This window comes from Micromys minutus (genome assembly GCF_963924665.1).
Source record: "Micromys minutus genome assembly, chromosome: 23".
NCBI classification, from domain to species: Eukaryota; Metazoa; Chordata; class Mammalia; order Rodentia; family Muridae; genus Micromys; species Micromys minutus.
This window is the reverse complement of record NC_137958.1, coordinates 45,595,840-45,612,742: the sequence shown is the minus strand read 5'-3', so window position 1 is coordinate 45,612,742 and position 16,903 is coordinate 45,595,840. Positions and strand designations below refer to the sequence as shown.

The following is a 16,903-nucleotide window of genomic DNA, read 5'->3' as shown; positions in this document are numbered from 1 at the left end:
CAAAACAAACATTCTCTTTCCAAAAAGTATAACTTTTAACAGAATACATGGCTCAAGGATGAAAATCCTTTCTAGTTCTTAATTTCTTACATTAGCCTGAAGATATCTGATAAAGCAGGTTTTGATGCAGGCTATGGTGATCCATTGTTCAGACTGTTTCCTCAGACCGCTGTAAGGAGAAAATCAGGGTTCAGTATCTAGACCCAGTAAAGTTTTGAGTCAATACTTCTGGGAGGACAAAGTATGAACCAAGTTACTCGATTGTAAGTAAGCAAGAAAAAGATAGTCCAGTCCTTATTCTAGGCCCATGGATTCACGGAAGTCTGTAGACCCTGGGCATCTCAGAGGCCAGGGTCTATTACACGAGAGCTAAGACAAATGGTGTAGAGCACTGGCCAAAGGCATTCCTGGGCCAGGCTCACTAGAAACAGTGCAGGGACATATGGTTGCTTCATCATCTGAGTTTGCGTTTCATTTGGGAAATCACAAGATTTTGTTGCTTAAAAGAAATAAACTTAATTATCCCCCCTCCTATTCTTTTTCACACAGAGAACGTATTCAATTCCTTTCAATGAGTACCAAGAAGAAAGTTTTGGTTCTCGGGTCCGGCTACGTATCTGGACCCGTTTTGGAGTATCTGTCAAGAGACAACAACATAGAAATAACACTAGGTGATGAGGTTTTTCTCTTATTTCTTTTTCTTTTTTTTTTTTAAGAAAGAGGAAAAACCAATTTTATTGCCTTTTGAACCTGAACTTTAGCTGATTTTTATATCTAAGCTTTGAAAAGTTGTGGAAATATGAAAATGTCTCTCTCTAGTGGAAGGAAATCTTTAAAAAAGTGGATTCTTGTATTCTGGAAATAGGCTCTGACATGATAAACCAAGTGCAGCAGCTGAGCAAGAAGTACAATATTAAGCCTGTCAGTGTGACCGTTGGCAAGCAAGAAGCAAAGCTGCAATCGCTCGTAGAGTCCCAGGACCTTGTCATCAGGTAGTGGGCAACAGAAAGCTCACGTGCATTTTGCTGTTTTAATCTTCTCTTGGTTTCTCCCTGTCTCTCATTCCTCCTCCTCCCCTCCTCCTCTGTCTTCTCTCTCATAAACATTTGGTTGAAGAACATATGTCTGCAAACATACGTATGAGGATGGTATGGTGGCACTTTCCTCTACTGCCAGCACTTGCTTGAGGCCAAGAAAGGAGAATTAGAAAATTTGAGGCCAGTTCTGGGCTAATTAGTAATATTCTTTCTGTCTCTGAGTCTCTGTCATTTGTCTCTCTGTCTATGTCTCAGTGTTTCTCTCTTACTCTCCCTCTTGCAAGTGTTCGTGTGCATGTGTGTGTGCACACACACATGCACACACACTCTTGAATTAAGTAAAAGAAACACATGTTGCTCAGTGAATTGCTATAATGTTAATACATTTTCTAACCACCATGCACATTAAGAAAATGTTGATAATATCCCATAAACCCTCTTGTTGACCTTTTAAACTTATTGGCTCTATCCCACAAGCACTGTTCTTTCCTCTAACATCTGGATTAGTCTGTGTTGCATGTTTTCAAAGTTTGTAGAGTCCAATCATTCAGTATGTCCATGCTTGTGACTGCCTTCGTTGTCTGATACTGTGCCTATGAGAGTCAGAGTCCGCAGTGTATGCTCTACTGAGTGATCATACCATTGGTCCTCTGTGGCTTTGATGGAGTTGTTTTGATTTGGGTTGTTATGAACATGCTGCTAGACACACTTTAGTGTTTGTCTTTTGGCAACTGAGTGCATACGCTCCTAGTGTTAGAAAGCTAAGAACAGAATTTCTGGATTGTGAGTTGTTTGTGATTCGGATATGTTACACGCATATATAGATGCATATGATGAGTAAGCATAAAAAAATTAAAAAGTACGGAAAGGGTTAGTGAAGATCATCGTGTGGTAGAGAGGAGGACAAATTTGCTCTGTGGCTCAGATGTCCTTGGGCATTTCTGAGAGAATTCTTTAATTTGGGCGTTTTGTTAGGACCGAGCTGAGGTGTAGCTCAGGCATTCCGGAAGGGAGGGAGACTTGGGAAGCAGCGCTTCTGAATCCTTTCCCCTCTGCTTCCAGCTTGTTGCCTTATGCGCTGCATCCCGTTGTTGCCAAGACCTGCATCGAAAGCAAGGTTAATATGGTCACTGCGAGCTACATCACACCAGCCATGAAAGAGCTGGAAAAGAGGTAGGCCTCCATCCCCAGTAAGGTGCCGCCCCAGGGTCACTCATCTTCTACGGCTGACTTTTCCATTTCCTTCTTTCCCACCCGTGGCAGTGTGGACGACGCTGGCATCACAGTCATTGGTGAACTGGGGTTAGATCCTGGTCTTGATCACATGTTGGCAATGGAAACAATCGACGCAGCCAAAGAGCTGGGAGCCACGGTGAGCCCGGTCCTGAGCCCGGTCCTACACAGCATCCCACTCAGCAGATACCGGCCGCCTTCCCTTCCCTCTAGTGATTTGCTGGCTCATAGAAATCGCAAAAACTGCAGAACCTACAGCCCATCTGCAGAGTCGAGCAGAATCTTAGTAACAGTTCCAGAGAAATAGATGCTTCCGCAATAATTTTATTTATTAAGGCTTTTTGCCTTTGGGACAGATTCTTTGATAAGATTTTGCATTTGGAAGTTAGGAAAAAACCCTTCGGAATGAATATTAGTCTTTTGATAAGTTAAGCATCTACACATGACAAAGAATCACTGTATGTATAGATAAGTTCGCTCAAATTAAATGCTTTGTTTTTTGAATATATATATATTCAAACACACACAAATTACATATATATGTGTGTTTTGGAATATAAAACTTGTAGGAACTAACAAAGAGAAGTGAATTAATAGTTTTATTATTTATTTTTATTTATGTGTATCTATATGTTTGCACAGACATATACACACATGTGTGGGTGCCCTCAGAGGCTGTAAGATGGTATTGGATTTTCCAATATAGCTGGGGTTACAGGAGGTTGTAAGCTGCCCAGTGTAGGTGCTGAGAATGAAGCACACTCCTCTGTAAGAACAGTAACCATTCTTAAATACTCACCATCTCTGCAGCTCTAACAGTTGAAGTTCTAACTGACTGAAAATTTAGCCATTATCTCTAGTAGAGTTCATAAATTTTTTATATATGCATATATGTGTGTATATATGTGTGTGTGAGTTTGTGTGTGTATGTATAAAATCTGTGTTAATAAGTGTTTGACTTTGAGTATGAATATTTGAAAGCCTCAATAACTTCAGAAATTAAATAATAGCATATTCACCAAATTAATGTCATTAACCCTAATTAATAACTTAAATGTTTAGCCTTCTTAGTATTATTGATTTTTTCCCCAATTTATTTCTTAATCTGCAGATCGAGTCTTATGTTTCCTACTGTGGTGGCCTTCCAGCCCCTGAACATTCAGATAACCCCTTGCGATATAAATTCAGCTGGAGTCCTGTGGGAGTCTTGATGAACATAATGCAGCCTGCTAGTTATCTGCTCAATGGAAAGGTATCCAGCGCTCACGGACAGTGTTAGTGCTTCCTCTCCCTTGTCTCTCATACTCCCCTGAGTGTATTTTCTGTTCTATTTAACAAGGTCACCTTTAATTTTTCGAGCAATCCTGTGGTTATTCTTCCTTCTTGACTCCTTCTGAAAATAGATTTCTCATCTTACTTACATACATAAATACGGTTATCTTTCAAGTGACTTCAGTATGAAACGTACTGAATATACTGACGGTATCTTTCCAGTTTCCAATAATGGACTGACATTCCTGATTTCAGAGAATTCATGGGTAGACACAAGTGGCCCTCCACAAGGAATGTTTGGTGCATGACAGACTAACATTTCTTCCATAGGTGCTATCTAACAGCATTATTAGCATTATTTTCGTTATTTTTTAGTAATGAGATTAAGGTGTGGACAGGATGGCTAAGGCCATCAATCTGAGACTCAACCCTGGTTTCAACTAACTTCAGTGCCAGCAAAATTGTGTTTGCATCAGTTTTTAATTGTGTGTGAAACATATGTGCAAGTACATTGTATCTGTGCAAGTTCTGGTGTACATCTAGAGGTTAAGACTAGCAGGAGCTGACTCCCTTCTACTGTGTAGGTTCAAACTCAGGTCCTCAAGACTAATGGTAAATTCCCTAACTAATCAGGTCACTAGCACCTCCAAAGCCATGTATTTAATCAGATTGCTTTTCTGGTTAGGGGAGTTTGTAACTGATAACACAACTGGGAAATTCCTTTCCCAGATAACACTAGGGAGCGAGAAATGTGGAAAGATTTGTCAAAGGTGATATCTTCACCATGATCTAGGAGAAAGGAGTTTATATGGCAATCACAGAGTTTGTTTTTGAAAGGATTTACTAAGAAACAAGACCAGTGTTCCTGTCAGCCGTGGTCACTCGTGTCTGTGAGATCAGCCCTAGCGACAGATGTGTAATGGCAGATCACAGTAAATTGTAATGAAAGCTGGAAGGAAATGGATCCATACACCTCATCCCTGAAGATTTCAACTTGCTCAACTTTGGGGAAAACTTAAGTCTCTCCAAATGATTTTTAAGAAGCAGCCTAACTTGAGAACAGATGCGTTAGTAACCAGAGGAGTGCGGTGTGTCCAATATGAAGCCAGCAGAGACTTTCAGGGCATGCATTAGGATGCGGAAGGGTATAAATGTCGATTTTATTTCCTCTGTTAAAGGTGTGAGATGAGAGCCACACCTAAGCTTTATGAATACATGGATTTTTTCTCCTTTCTAGCCATACCTAGACCTAGGGCTGGAAGGTTGCACAGCAGTCCTTTAATGAGAATTAACGAAGCCATGGAAGTTGTGATCTGTCTAACAGCAGACTTCTTGGCATTCTCCAAGTCTTGAGCAAGTACTAGCGGCAGAAAGAACTTAGTGCTCTGAGGAGCCAGAAAAAACCAGTCACTTCTGGCTGCAGAACTTGTGTTTGATGAATTTGAATTCTCCCTCCCCTCTTCCATCCTGAACTCCTTTCTAAAATGGAGGGCATACTTACTCCCCCCCCCCCACATTGGAAGTTTTGAAGAGAAAATGGGATACTTTTCTTTTCTCTGCTAAAATGATACTTTTTCAAGGTCTTGTTCAGATCTTCCCTAGTAGATTTTCCTGGCCACTCCAGCCTTTGTTCCCTCTTCTTTTGTCTGAACTCCAGCAGAGTGTCTGACACTTAGATACTCAGACTGTCTGTGTCTAAGAAATTTCAGCGATTCGAGTCTGTAGATCTGTTCCCCAATCTTTATTGTTAAACTTCTTAAAAGTGTCTCTCACATTCTTGTCCTTTGCCCCCTCTGCCACCATGTCCTCTGCCACTGTCACCCTCAGCCACAGAATGGGCCCTACAGAACCCAGAAGCATGTGACAAAGATAGGTCGCCTCTCTGCTTCTGGCTGGCAGTTGAATCCTTAGACTTTTCTTGTGATTAGAAATGTGGATGTGAATGAGAGCAGACCACATTGCACCATGTTCTTGTGGTCAGTTCTCACTATTGATGCTGTTCTGACTTCCAGCAAATCTGATGTCCTCTCCTGTGTCTGGGAGCAGTGGCTGGTCTTCTCTTTCTTCCATTCCTACGTAGATAGTGGAAAATGGGAAATCCATACATGTGGAAAGAAAGCCCTTCCTCCTTTTTAAGAAATCAAGTTACCGATTGTTCCCTCTGCCCATAGGCACTCTAGCATGCCTTTTAGAAAATGCACACATATCAGGGTCCTTTTGAAAATACTGCCTGAGAAATAAGCAACACCAAAAGTTTATGTGATACAGAAGAAAGAACTCAGGCAGTGTGCTGGGAAGATAGGCTCAAATCTGCTCTGTGTGATTCACAGCCAGTTTATACTTCTGAAAAATAACGTGTAACTAACATCGATTAAAAACAACCACATAAGGTACCTGAAAGACCGAGGATCCCTAGTGACAACCTACACTTGTCATGATCAATATCTCATTAGTTTAATGATGAATCTTATATTAATCTCAAAGGCAGGAGAAAGGAGACCACTGATCCAAGTCATCATGGCCTAATTAATTAAAGCTATCAATCAATTAAAGCAAGCTTCTTAATTGATGTACACAGGCTGGGCTGCCTCCTCCTAAGGCAGGGTTGGAGAGATCAGCATTGGATAAGAGGAAGACAAGGTTTTCATATCTCACAAGGAAGGGTTTTCCCAGTGAGGGACCTGCTGGCGAAAATAGGTGGTGGTGTTTCAGGAGCAGAACATGGTGATCAGAACAAGGTAGTCATAACAAACGTTTGAAACAAAGATACAGTTCAAGATGGCTGCAATAACCTTTGGAAACAAAAACATAGTTGCCATTTCCTGGAACAGGCACCGTTTGTAGTTAAGGTTACAATTCTGACAAAGCCCAATTTTCAAGAGACAAAGGTTGAATCATAAACAGGAACAACCTAGTCTGTCTTAACTATAAGATGTCTTTCAAGTTCAAGGTAAGGCAGGCTGCTTCATCACTTATTTTGGGGATTTGCGTGTTTGTTCTAAAATAAATGCCTGTGATTCTCATTGGTTGGGTGTGTGTATGAAAAGGAATTGGCCTCACAAAAGCCTTCAACTATAACATGTCATGTCATGAGCTATGCTTCTGCTGGGAGTGGGTCTGGGATGTAGACATTGTCTGAGCAGAGAAAAACACATGTTTTCTGCAAATTGGATTGATGCAGTTTAAAATTCTAAGTAAAATACTGAACTGGACAAGGCTTGTTTTGGAGCCTAGGATATTGGATATTGTCTGCTGCTATCAAATGGTGAGGGGAGTTACTGAGGAGAGGAGAAGAGTTACTGTGTAGAGGGGAGTTACTGAGGAGAGGAGAGGAGTTACTGTGTAGAGGGGAGGAGTTACTGTGGAGAGGGAAGGAGTTACTGTGAATAGGGAAGGAGTTACTGTGGAGAGGGGAGGAGTTACTATGCAGAGGGGGAGGAGTTACTGTGGAGAGGTCTTTGATTTTTTTTTTTTTTTTTTTTTTTTTGTTTTATTTTGTTTGTTTGTTTGCTTTTGCCTGTTGAAATAAAAGGCAGAAAAACTCTGGAAGAAGAGTGTAGAAGAGAAAAATCTCAAACAAAGCAGACAAAATCAGCCAGTGAAACAAGTTTTTTAGTAGCAATAAAGAACCATGCACACAGCAAGGCACTCAGAAAAATCCTCTGCCACATGGGTGTGTGTGTGTGTGTGTGTGTGTACGTGTGTGTGTGGGGAGACTATGGTAGTTCCAAATTCAGTTTCTTCATGAAGGGAGGGGCTAATAGGAAAGAAAAGTCTACAAAGTTTTAAGCTTCCTGGCTTTTATCTCTGGTCAGGAGGGTAATAAAGAAGCTCTCCTAGAGAGGAAGTTACTAGCTGTCTGGAAGTTTGAAATCTATATTACCTGGCCATGGCTCCTCTCCCTGTCTACATGCTATGAGCGAATCTGTCTAACTTTTAGTTTCTTATCCCCACACTGTTAACTCTCAGGTCCATTGGCTGTTAATTTTACTAAACAAATCAGTAGCAGTCAGTATATGTTACCTGAACTTATTTACAGGAATTAAATGAGGCTTGCTGATCTATTTTAGGTTGGTAACTCCCCTCCCCCTTTTCTTTCTTATTATGTAGAGTCTTATGTACATGGTCTAAGCTTGCCTCAGACTCTTAACAATTCTCCTGTCTCAACTTTCCAAACACTGGGACTGTAGTTTTTTACTACAATGCCTGCCATGATATTTTCTTTAAAAATTGTCCTGATCTTCAATTAAGGAGGCAGGACTATAGAATTGCCTTAGGTTATAGAAGCAAGGTGGATACAGAGACGCACCTCGTGGCTGTTCATCAGGTTGTTTTTAAAACTAGAATCCTATTAGAAGTTCAACACAGTCTAAAAAGGCTCTAAGCAAATTAGATAGAAAGCATTCTTCACATTTGTGAGATTCTTCCGGAGGTATTCTAGAAGGTACGCTGCAAGTGACCTTTGCAACTGGAAGGATCTTACCTCAGCCAACCTGGAGAGGCTGTAGCCCTTTCTTTCTGGTCCCTAGGTTGTGTATAAATTAGTTTCCATTTTATCTCTTACACCTTGGTACAGGTGAGCTCATCTATTAATGTGTTCCAAGCACCACTGTATTTAGCCCACTTTCCCTTGGGAAAAATCCCTTTGAGCCCTGGCCATTTCCCTGTCCCGTCTTGTTTGTGCAGCTTTAGAAACAGGGTCAAACTGTTTCCACCAGGACAAAGCTGGTTAAACAGTGGCCTCAGCCCTAAGTTTATCATTCTAGAATGTTTTTCATTATCTCAAGGTCAACCACAGACTTCACCCTCTTAAGAGGAAATATAATATTTTAAAGTTAAACACCATATAGTACCTCATTGCACTTTGTGTGCTAGGGATGGGTAGGAAGCCCTGGGGAATCAAGGCTTAGCTTCTGACCAGCAGTACAGCAGGAAGTTGTATATGAGCTTTATTGTGTAGTCTTGGCATTGTGTCTGTTGTGAGGGAGGTTTTCCTTCTGCTGCCTCTACAGTACCACCCCTTCCCCCAAAGCTTATGCTTTAAGTTTTATGTAGATGCACGTGGTTGCTGAACATTCAGTAATTTGTTTTCTCCCAATGGATAAAGAATGAACAGAAGATGTGAATGGCATCTCATTCACTGTTTTCCTATTCTCTCTCCAACTTGTGTGATCTCTGACACATACATAATAGCTAGTCAGTCAATAATAGTTGGATGACTGAAAAGTACAAGATTAGTGCTTGATGTATTCAGAAGAAATGCAAGACCAAAGGAAAGAATATTGCCATTGTTATCAATACAAGCCATTGAGTGCACACTTAATGTGATTATATTATAAAAAAGCAAAACAACCCACCAACCAATAAACCAACCAACCAACCAACCAACCAATCAACCAACCAACTAGCCAACCATCCACCCACCCACCCTCCTAACCAATCAATAACCCAACCAACCAATCACCCAACAAACCAACCAACCAACCAACCAACCAACCAACCAACCAACCAACCAACCAACCAACCAACAAGCTAACCAGCCTAATGCAAACAAAATGATACTATTTTAAACCTAGAGCGAGAGCCACTTGAAAACAAAACTTTTGTTTAGAAAATAAAGTGTGCTAGGATTTAGAGCAATGGGGGAGCCTGGCAAGTCATTCCAAGAGGAACAGCTTGGTTAATAGCATGCTAAGTATCAATTATAGTTTTATTAACATTTCCAAAGCTCCGTTCCATTAGTTTTCTTTGTATATTAGTGAAGATAAGCCCAGAGGAAACAGACTGTTGTGAACCCCAGCTATGTTTTCAATCATCCTCAGGTTGTGAATGTGACAGGAGGAGTATCTTTTCTCAACTCTGTCACACCCATGGATTACTTCCCAGGCCTAAACTTGGAAGGGTATCCTAACAGAGATAGCACAAAATATGCCGAGATTTATGGAATTTCATCTGCCCATACGTTGTTGAGGGGAACACTGAGATATAAGGTAAGTGCTGTATTTTAAACACATTGCTAGTTTTGATAAAAGTAACATACATGCTTACTTTTCCTAGTTGTTGAGATGAGAAACCAGGTTGAAATCTGCCTCTTGTTTAATCTCAATTAAGTTAGTTGCTTGACAAGTTCATACTTTTGTATAATTTGTTCAGGTTGGGTTCCTTCTCTGGTTGCTACTTTTTCTGTAGAACTCTTTTCTACATCCTCGTATCCTCCCTAACCTCCACTCGACCATCCCTTGCCCTACTTGCCCCTTTCTAAGATTTGTGACTTGATTTTGTGTAATGACCCACTTAGTTTGATGAGAGCTATTTGTGTGGTCCTAGAATTGGGATTATTCCCTAGGGAGTATCTTCCCTCTCCCTGCCATCCAGCTCTTACACTCCTTTTGCTCTCACTTCTGCAATGTATTATGGACTGTGGAGGGATGGAATAACACTGTCTTGTCTGGGGGTGACACTCAAATGCGCTTATTCTCATTTTCTCATGGACCTGTGTGTGCAGCTGCGACACATTATCTCTCATCAGACTTCACTGGTTGAAAGTTTTTTTATTACTCAACTCAAAATAGTGAATTTATTGTAGTGACTTTGTAAGGACTGGGAGCAGTGAGGAGAAAGGCTTCAGGTCTAGCTGACCACTTAGTTTCTCGGTCCTGTAAGAGTTACTGTGGTCTCAGGGGCCATGCAGTAGCAGACAGCTGCCATCTTCCTGTTATGGCCTAATAAGGTTCAAATCTAGATTGAATGACAAATTGTATCTTTCTCTAACAGCTAAATGGATACATTTTGTCTTGTTAGTTGCAGTTTATTGTGAGGTCAGCATCCTTCCTCTGTTGTATGTCTGGAGAGCTTAGGATGTGGTTCTCATCACTTAAAACATACGGACTGCGGCTCAGGGAAGTGAAAGGGTTAAATGGGTTTCTCAACACACAAATCTGAAATGTTCTCCTAACTATAAAATAGGGACTTAAGGTGATTATAGGTGAGAAGTTGTAAGTATATTCAAAACAAGGGTACGGTAACAGCCCCAGTGTGATGTTCTTCTTCTGTACCCAGATCTTCGATGTAGGGTGGGTTCTCTGCTTTGGGGGTGTGGATTATTGTTCTTCCTGTCACAAGAAAGTGAAATAGAACTAAATCAATAGAGTACTTTCCCAGCATGCATGAGGCCCTGTATGTGATCCTTAGCATTTAAAAACAAAATGTTGTAACAAAGACAGATTAAATCTGACTGTTCTATTAAATAAGAGGTTGCTAAACTGAATTATGTAATTCACCAGGAAACCAGTCCCTATGCTGCTAGGACATACCACACAACATAGTACTGAGAAAATTAAAAAAAAAAGACCTTTACGTAAACCATTTGAATGATGACAACTGCTAATCTTGATTCCATTTCAGCAGTGAAAATTATTACCAAATAAGTTATAAAGATAAAAACCCTCCAAAAAATAAAAACCAATGAAAACCTTAATTAGTTGTAAAGGCAGATTTTCTCTTCAAGAAAAAGGGGGAGGTGTAAAAATTTATTTGTCTTCAAAGAAAAAAAATATTAATTTGCTGCTTATTAATTCTTGCTTCAGGGATATTCCAAAGCTTTGAATGGCTTTGTGAAGTTGGGACTCATCAACAGAGAAGCATACCCTGCCCTCCGACCTGAGACCAACCCTCTCACCTGGGTGAGTAGCTCTGGGGTCCTGTGCTGTCTGCTTCACAGGCACCTTTTGAGATGGTTAGATCTGAAGCTCTTCTGTGCCCTGGGCCAAGGCATCCTTTCTCTAGCTTGTGTGTTGATGAGCTTAAGCACCTGGCCTGTCCCTGTGTCACCTGCTCCACAGGGTCATTTCCTGAGCAATGGAGAAGTTGTCTTCACTCTGTGCTTTGGACTCTGGGGTTGTGTAGTTGTGTAGGTGGTGACATGTCATTTGGACCAATCAAGTTTGATATTTAAGAGGATGCTGGTATGAGTCTTGTCAGTCCTCTCACTGTGCCATTTATGGCCACGAGTAGTAAGTTTGTCACTCAGTTTTAAGCATTTCTGTCTCACCCCTGAATCCTAGAAAGCAGTGTAATCCTCCTGGGTCATCCCAGAATGCCATTAGAATCCAGAACACACACAACAAGCCTGCTGCACAGCACAGATTGTAAACATTTTAGACTTCATGGGCCAAGCAGTCTCTGCAGAGTAACCTAGCACTGGCAGAAACAGTGCATTAGCAGTGTAGGTATGACTTCCGTGAACTTTGTTTAAAAAGCAGGAAGTCAGCCACATCGAGCCAATGAACCAGCTGGTCAACTCCTGACCTACACCATAACTTCCTCTGGGGACTCTGAAACACTTTTTTGTCTAGAAATAAGAAAAATCCATGGCATTCTTCTAAGTGTTCCTTTGAAATTTAATTCTCTGAGAGATCTTTCTCATCTATTGAAGCTGCAAAAGAACTCTGGTTGCCACTGGCAACCACAGCACTAAATCCCTTGTAAGGTAACCTGCTTCACATTCATTGCTACAGGGTGCCAGGGGTAGAGTTTGGGGTGGGGGCATAAGTGGAAAAACGTGTTGGGGAAGATACATGACCAGTAAATGTGTTAGTGTTCCTCCTTTTGAGCATTAGGTATTTACTGAGTTTTTTTTATTGTTCTGGAATTCCATGTGTTTGTGATGTGTAGATATTCATATATATATATATATATATATGCAATTTCTGTCTTAATTTTCTATTTCTGTTATTTCTAACAAGCTTTTGAGGCATACTTGATTTCCAGTGTCTTGGTTGGTTTATTTTTTCAGATAACTAATGTTTTACTATGTATGGACTTAAATTTCTCATGTTTATTTTTCAATCAGAAACAGCTCCTGTGTGACCTAGTTGGAATTTCCCGCTCTTCCCCATGTGAGAAACTTAAGGAAGTTGTCTTTACAAAGTTGGGAGGGGACAACACCCAGCTGGAAGCTGCTGAATGGTAAGCACCAATATTCTCATTTAGATCAAAAGATATTAGCCATTAACGACTTAGTCACTTCTGGCTAAAGAAAGGCCATGACTGAAAACACACTTGTCTTTGATTAATTAGCTGTTTATTGGCTGATTAATGGTCATTAGTTGGCCTGATAGATTATAATTTGTTGCGTTTATATGGGGTTAAAAAGTAGATAGTGAAGGACTCTGATGGTTATTATGACCTGGAAAATGTTTATTTTAAAGCATTTTGTCACTCTGTTCCTGGATCAAGTGGGATTTCTCTGGTTTTCTGTGGCTGCAGAACATTCATTTATGTGACTATAGTATACTTAATGTAAGGTAACTAATCTGTAAATTACTGTAAATTAGTCATAAATAAGCTTGTAACATATTTCTGCTCTGCTCTGTGGAGTGATATCTCAGGGAGCCCAGAATCCTGATGCTAATAAAGAACATGCAAAGGCTATTGTCTTACTCAGGGTTTCTATTCCTGCACAAACTTCATTACCAAGAAGCACGTTGGGGAGGAAAGGGTTTATTCAGCTTACACTTCCACATCACTGATTATCACCAAAGGAAGTCAGAACTGGATCTCAAGCAGGTCAGGAAGCACGAGACAATTCAGAGGCCATGGAGGGATGTTACTTACTGGCTTGCTTCCCCTGGCTTGCTCAGCCTGCTTTCTTATAGAACCCAGGTCTACCAGCCCAGGGATGGCTCCACCCACAATGGGCTGGGCCAGGGATAGCTCCACCCACAATGGGCTGGGTCAGGGATGGCACCAACCACAATGGGCTGGGCCCTCCCCCCTCGATCAGGAGTTGAGAAAATGCCTTGCAGCTGGATCTCATGGAGGCATTTCTTCAACTGAGCCCCTTTCTCTGTGATAAACTCCAGCTTGTGTCAAGTTGACACAAAACCAGCCAGTACAGCTGTGCACTAACCGCTCGACCCTTGTGCTTTTCAGGTTGGGCTTACTAGGGGATGAGCAAGTTCCTCAGGCAGAGTCCATTGTGGATGCGTTCTCCAAGCACTTGGTCTCAAAACTCTCCTATGGTAGGTCATGGGTTTTCTGTAAACATTCCTAAGGAAGAATCACAGGAAAGTTTGGCCAAAGGATTGGTTTTGAGAGCAGTAGTCACGCAGCAGGAAGGAGAAGTGTGAGAAGAGGCAATGGTAGAAAAATTCGTAGGAAATGGTGAATTCACGAACTTACTGGGAGGAAAAGAAGAGCTTTGTGTTTAATGTATCAAGTAAATACCAAAGCAGTATTTGGGGACCAAGTGTCTGTGTGCCAGCCCAAATGAACCAGAATATTCCAGTCCAAGTTCCCATTCCTTGAGGTTTTCACTTGGTCTTTGGGTGAGAAGCAGTATAAGTAGTTGTCTGATGAACATATGTGGTTGGGTGGGAAAACTGGAAGGGCAGGGAAGGTGGAATAAAATTATAGTTGAGCAATGATGAAGATTTGAGATGTTTGCATTTAAGGCCCCGAAGAAAAGGATATGATTGTGATGAGGGACTCCTTTGGCATCAGACATCCATCTGGACATTTAGAAAACAAGACCATCGATCTTGTGGTTTATGGAGACTTCAATGGGTTTTCGGCAATGGCTAAGACTGTGGGGTTACCAACAGCCATGGCAGCCAAAATGCTGCTCGATGGTAAGTTCCGTTCTCATCAGGGCTGAGCCTGACTCTTCTTTCCCTTCATTAGCTTAGTGCCTGGGCAGCAAATAAGTTCCTTTTTAGAAAATGAGCCATCTTGGAGGATACCTGGCTGAGGGCCACGCTATGGCGAGGAAAGAGCATAGGCCCTGGTGTGAAGGGTGCCTTCCATTTATATATTTACAGTGGTTCTGAATTATCAGAGGATGCTAACTTGTACGTCATCAGAATTCCAGTTCGTGGTTAATCAATCCTTGAATGTGAGCACCTTTTCTACACAGAACAAACATTTGCAATGTGCTTTTTGACCTCCAGTGGGTTTATTATGAATAGTTAGTGTAAGTTTAGAGATATGTTACGGGAAGATACATTAAATAGAGCCAAACGATGAAACACATAGTTGTGCACCCCAGGTCCCTGTAAAGTCCCAGCTGCTTCTTTATTGGCTGTGTGGTTGATTGGTGTCAGTAACTCGGTTACTTCCTGGCACCATGGCATGGTGTCATAAAGCACATCACTAGCATGGACAAAGCCCAAGTTCTAAGTATGATGAGGCAACACAGGAGGAGGGAGAAGGGTCCCAAGTGCAGGCAAAGGAGTCTGGAACCCCCCTATTTTCTCACTGTTAGGAGTCTCCCGAGAACACCAAGGTACTCAACCAGAACGAACAGGCCGAGGACCTAGGGCGGCTCTATGAAGTTTCTGTGAGCCCTTATGAGCCTGCTTAGTTGACTCTATTCTAGTAGTACTTTCAACCTCCTCTGGTTCCTAAAATCCTTTGTCCACCTGTACTGTGGGGTTCCCCAGGCTCCAGCTAATGTTTGGTTGTGGGTATCTGCATGTGCTCCTGTTAGTGGCTGATTGACGCTTCTCTGATGAGTGGTTAGGCACCAGTCCACGAATATAGCAATTACCGTTGTGAATCATTTCATCGACATCTGTTTTTAGTCATGCTCAGGTCTATCCTAAGTCAGGCAGTGTCAAGCATGTCTTCCTCTTGTGGCATGGCTCTCAAGTTAGACCAACTGTTGTTGGTTGGCCATTCCTACACATTCTGCACCACCTTTACTCCAACACATTTTTGTAGGCAGGACAAGTTGTAGGCCTAAGGTTTTGTTGCAGTCCCACCATTGGAGGCCTTGCCTGGTTACAGAAGATGGCTGGTTCAGGTTCTGTATGTCACCATTGTGTATTCTAGGGAATTTCCATTGCAATAGGTTTCTACATAGTCTCCCAAACACCACCCGTTCCACTTCCAGTCATCTTTCCTTGTATTCTCCCCTCCACTCACCCCCCACACCTGATACCTCCTGTTTTCATCTCAACTTGCTCCAGTCCAACCATGAGACCTACTTTATTTCCCATTCCCAGGGATATCCACGCATCTTCCAACCCTTGAGCCCCTCCTTGTTACTTAGCCTCTCCGGGTCTTGCGGGACAATACTGTTTGGCTCTGGGGTGGAATTCTTGCCATAGAAGTAGACCTTTAACATCCCCTTTAAATCAAAAATCAAAAATTTTTTTTCTTTTAGGTGAAATTGAAGCCAAAGGCCTAATGGGGCCATTTACAAAGGAGATCTATGGGCCAATATTGGAGCGGATTAAAGCAGAAGGCATTGTGTTTAACACACAGAGCACAATCCAGCCGTGAACGGAGACTTACTTTTCTAGGCATCATGGCTGTTACCTTGTGTATGACACGCGTGCCTGCTGATGCGCTGACGCATGAAGCATGATGTGTTTTGAGTCCGTGCAACGGTGTCTCGGGAACTCAAATCTTTATTTTAGTAAAGTGTATGGAGTAGAAGACTCCACACATCACATAAGCCTTTCATAAGTCCCCCGTGTGCTTTCTGTGTGTACGTTAGGTGATGATGACTGGAGTTTGTTAATTTATTGTGCTTCCCTTTTCCTGAGAACATATCGTCAGCAAATACAGCTGTGCTATTTCTTTTCCCAGAAAAAGAAAAAAAAAACACTTCATGTAGTTATATTTTTGTATTGTTCAAATTGATTCTGCTCCATACCCTTGAGACTGACATATTGGAAAACAGTTGCTAAAGTACTGCCTCATGCCTTTTGTAAACTTTGATTTATGTAGTAAAGTCTTTTGGAAAATCATTTTCTCTTGAATGTTTGGAAATTGAGTTGATGCGATAAATTCAGTCCTACTTGAAAATATTTAGCACTCTTCCATGATAGAAACAAAACAAAATAGAACAAAGCAATCAACAGAACACATATAGCAAAAGAACAGAAAGAAATGCCCTTGTAAAAGATAGCAATGAGAAAGCCATAACTTAGGTTATACTTCACAGAACAACACTGAATGCAGTTCACCTAAAAGCACAAGTATGTTGTCACTTGCCCTAGTGATCCAACCTGTAGAGCAAGATGAGGTCAGGGCAGTTAGGCCAAAAAAAAAAAAAAAAAAAAAAAAAAAGAAAGAAAGAAAGAAACATCTGCACTGGAATCCATTTGCAAAGAGTCTTCAACAATCGCACAGGAAATCCCAGAGCATAGTCAAAATAAAACAAAGAACATTTGAATTCACGAATTCAGAAAAAAAAAATGCAGATTCAAGAATAACTTGGAGAAATCGCCTCTCCTAAAGTATGAATAAATGAGCTCACGGTGGTTTTAGAAAAACAATATCAATGGCATCAAAAAGGCATCAAAAAAAAAGTAATAGAACTGAGAGGTCAGTGACCCCATGCTATTGCTCCA

At 41.3% G+C, this 16,903-nt stretch overlaps 1 protein-coding gene across 1 annotated transcript in view; it reads left to right on the top strand.

Moving 5' to 3' along the window:
- AASS (aminoadipate-semialdehyde synthase) overlaps positions 1-15,827 on the top strand; it is a gene marked incomplete at both ends in the record, with an annotated part of 43,344 nt that extends 27,517 nt beyond the window's left edge. The window contains 11 exons of the mRNA XM_080936480.1: positions 550-671; positions 866-992; positions 2,100-2,210; positions 2,301-2,409; positions 3,382-3,522; positions 9,365-9,532; positions 11,129-11,224; positions 12,394-12,509; positions 13,476-13,564; positions 13,997-14,173; positions 15,709-15,827. Of these exons, the coding sequence (XP_080792606.1) occupies positions 550-671; positions 866-992; positions 2,100-2,210; positions 2,301-2,409; positions 3,382-3,522; positions 9,365-9,532; positions 11,129-11,224; positions 12,394-12,509; positions 13,476-13,564; positions 13,997-14,173; positions 15,709-15,827 (1,375 nt within the window). The remainder of the gene's footprint in view (positions 1-549; positions 672-865; positions 993-2,099; positions 2,211-2,300; positions 2,410-3,381; positions 3,523-9,364; positions 9,533-11,128; positions 11,225-12,393; positions 12,510-13,475; positions 13,565-13,996; positions 14,174-15,708) is intronic.
- Positions 15,828-16,903: the final 1,076 nt, after the last annotated feature.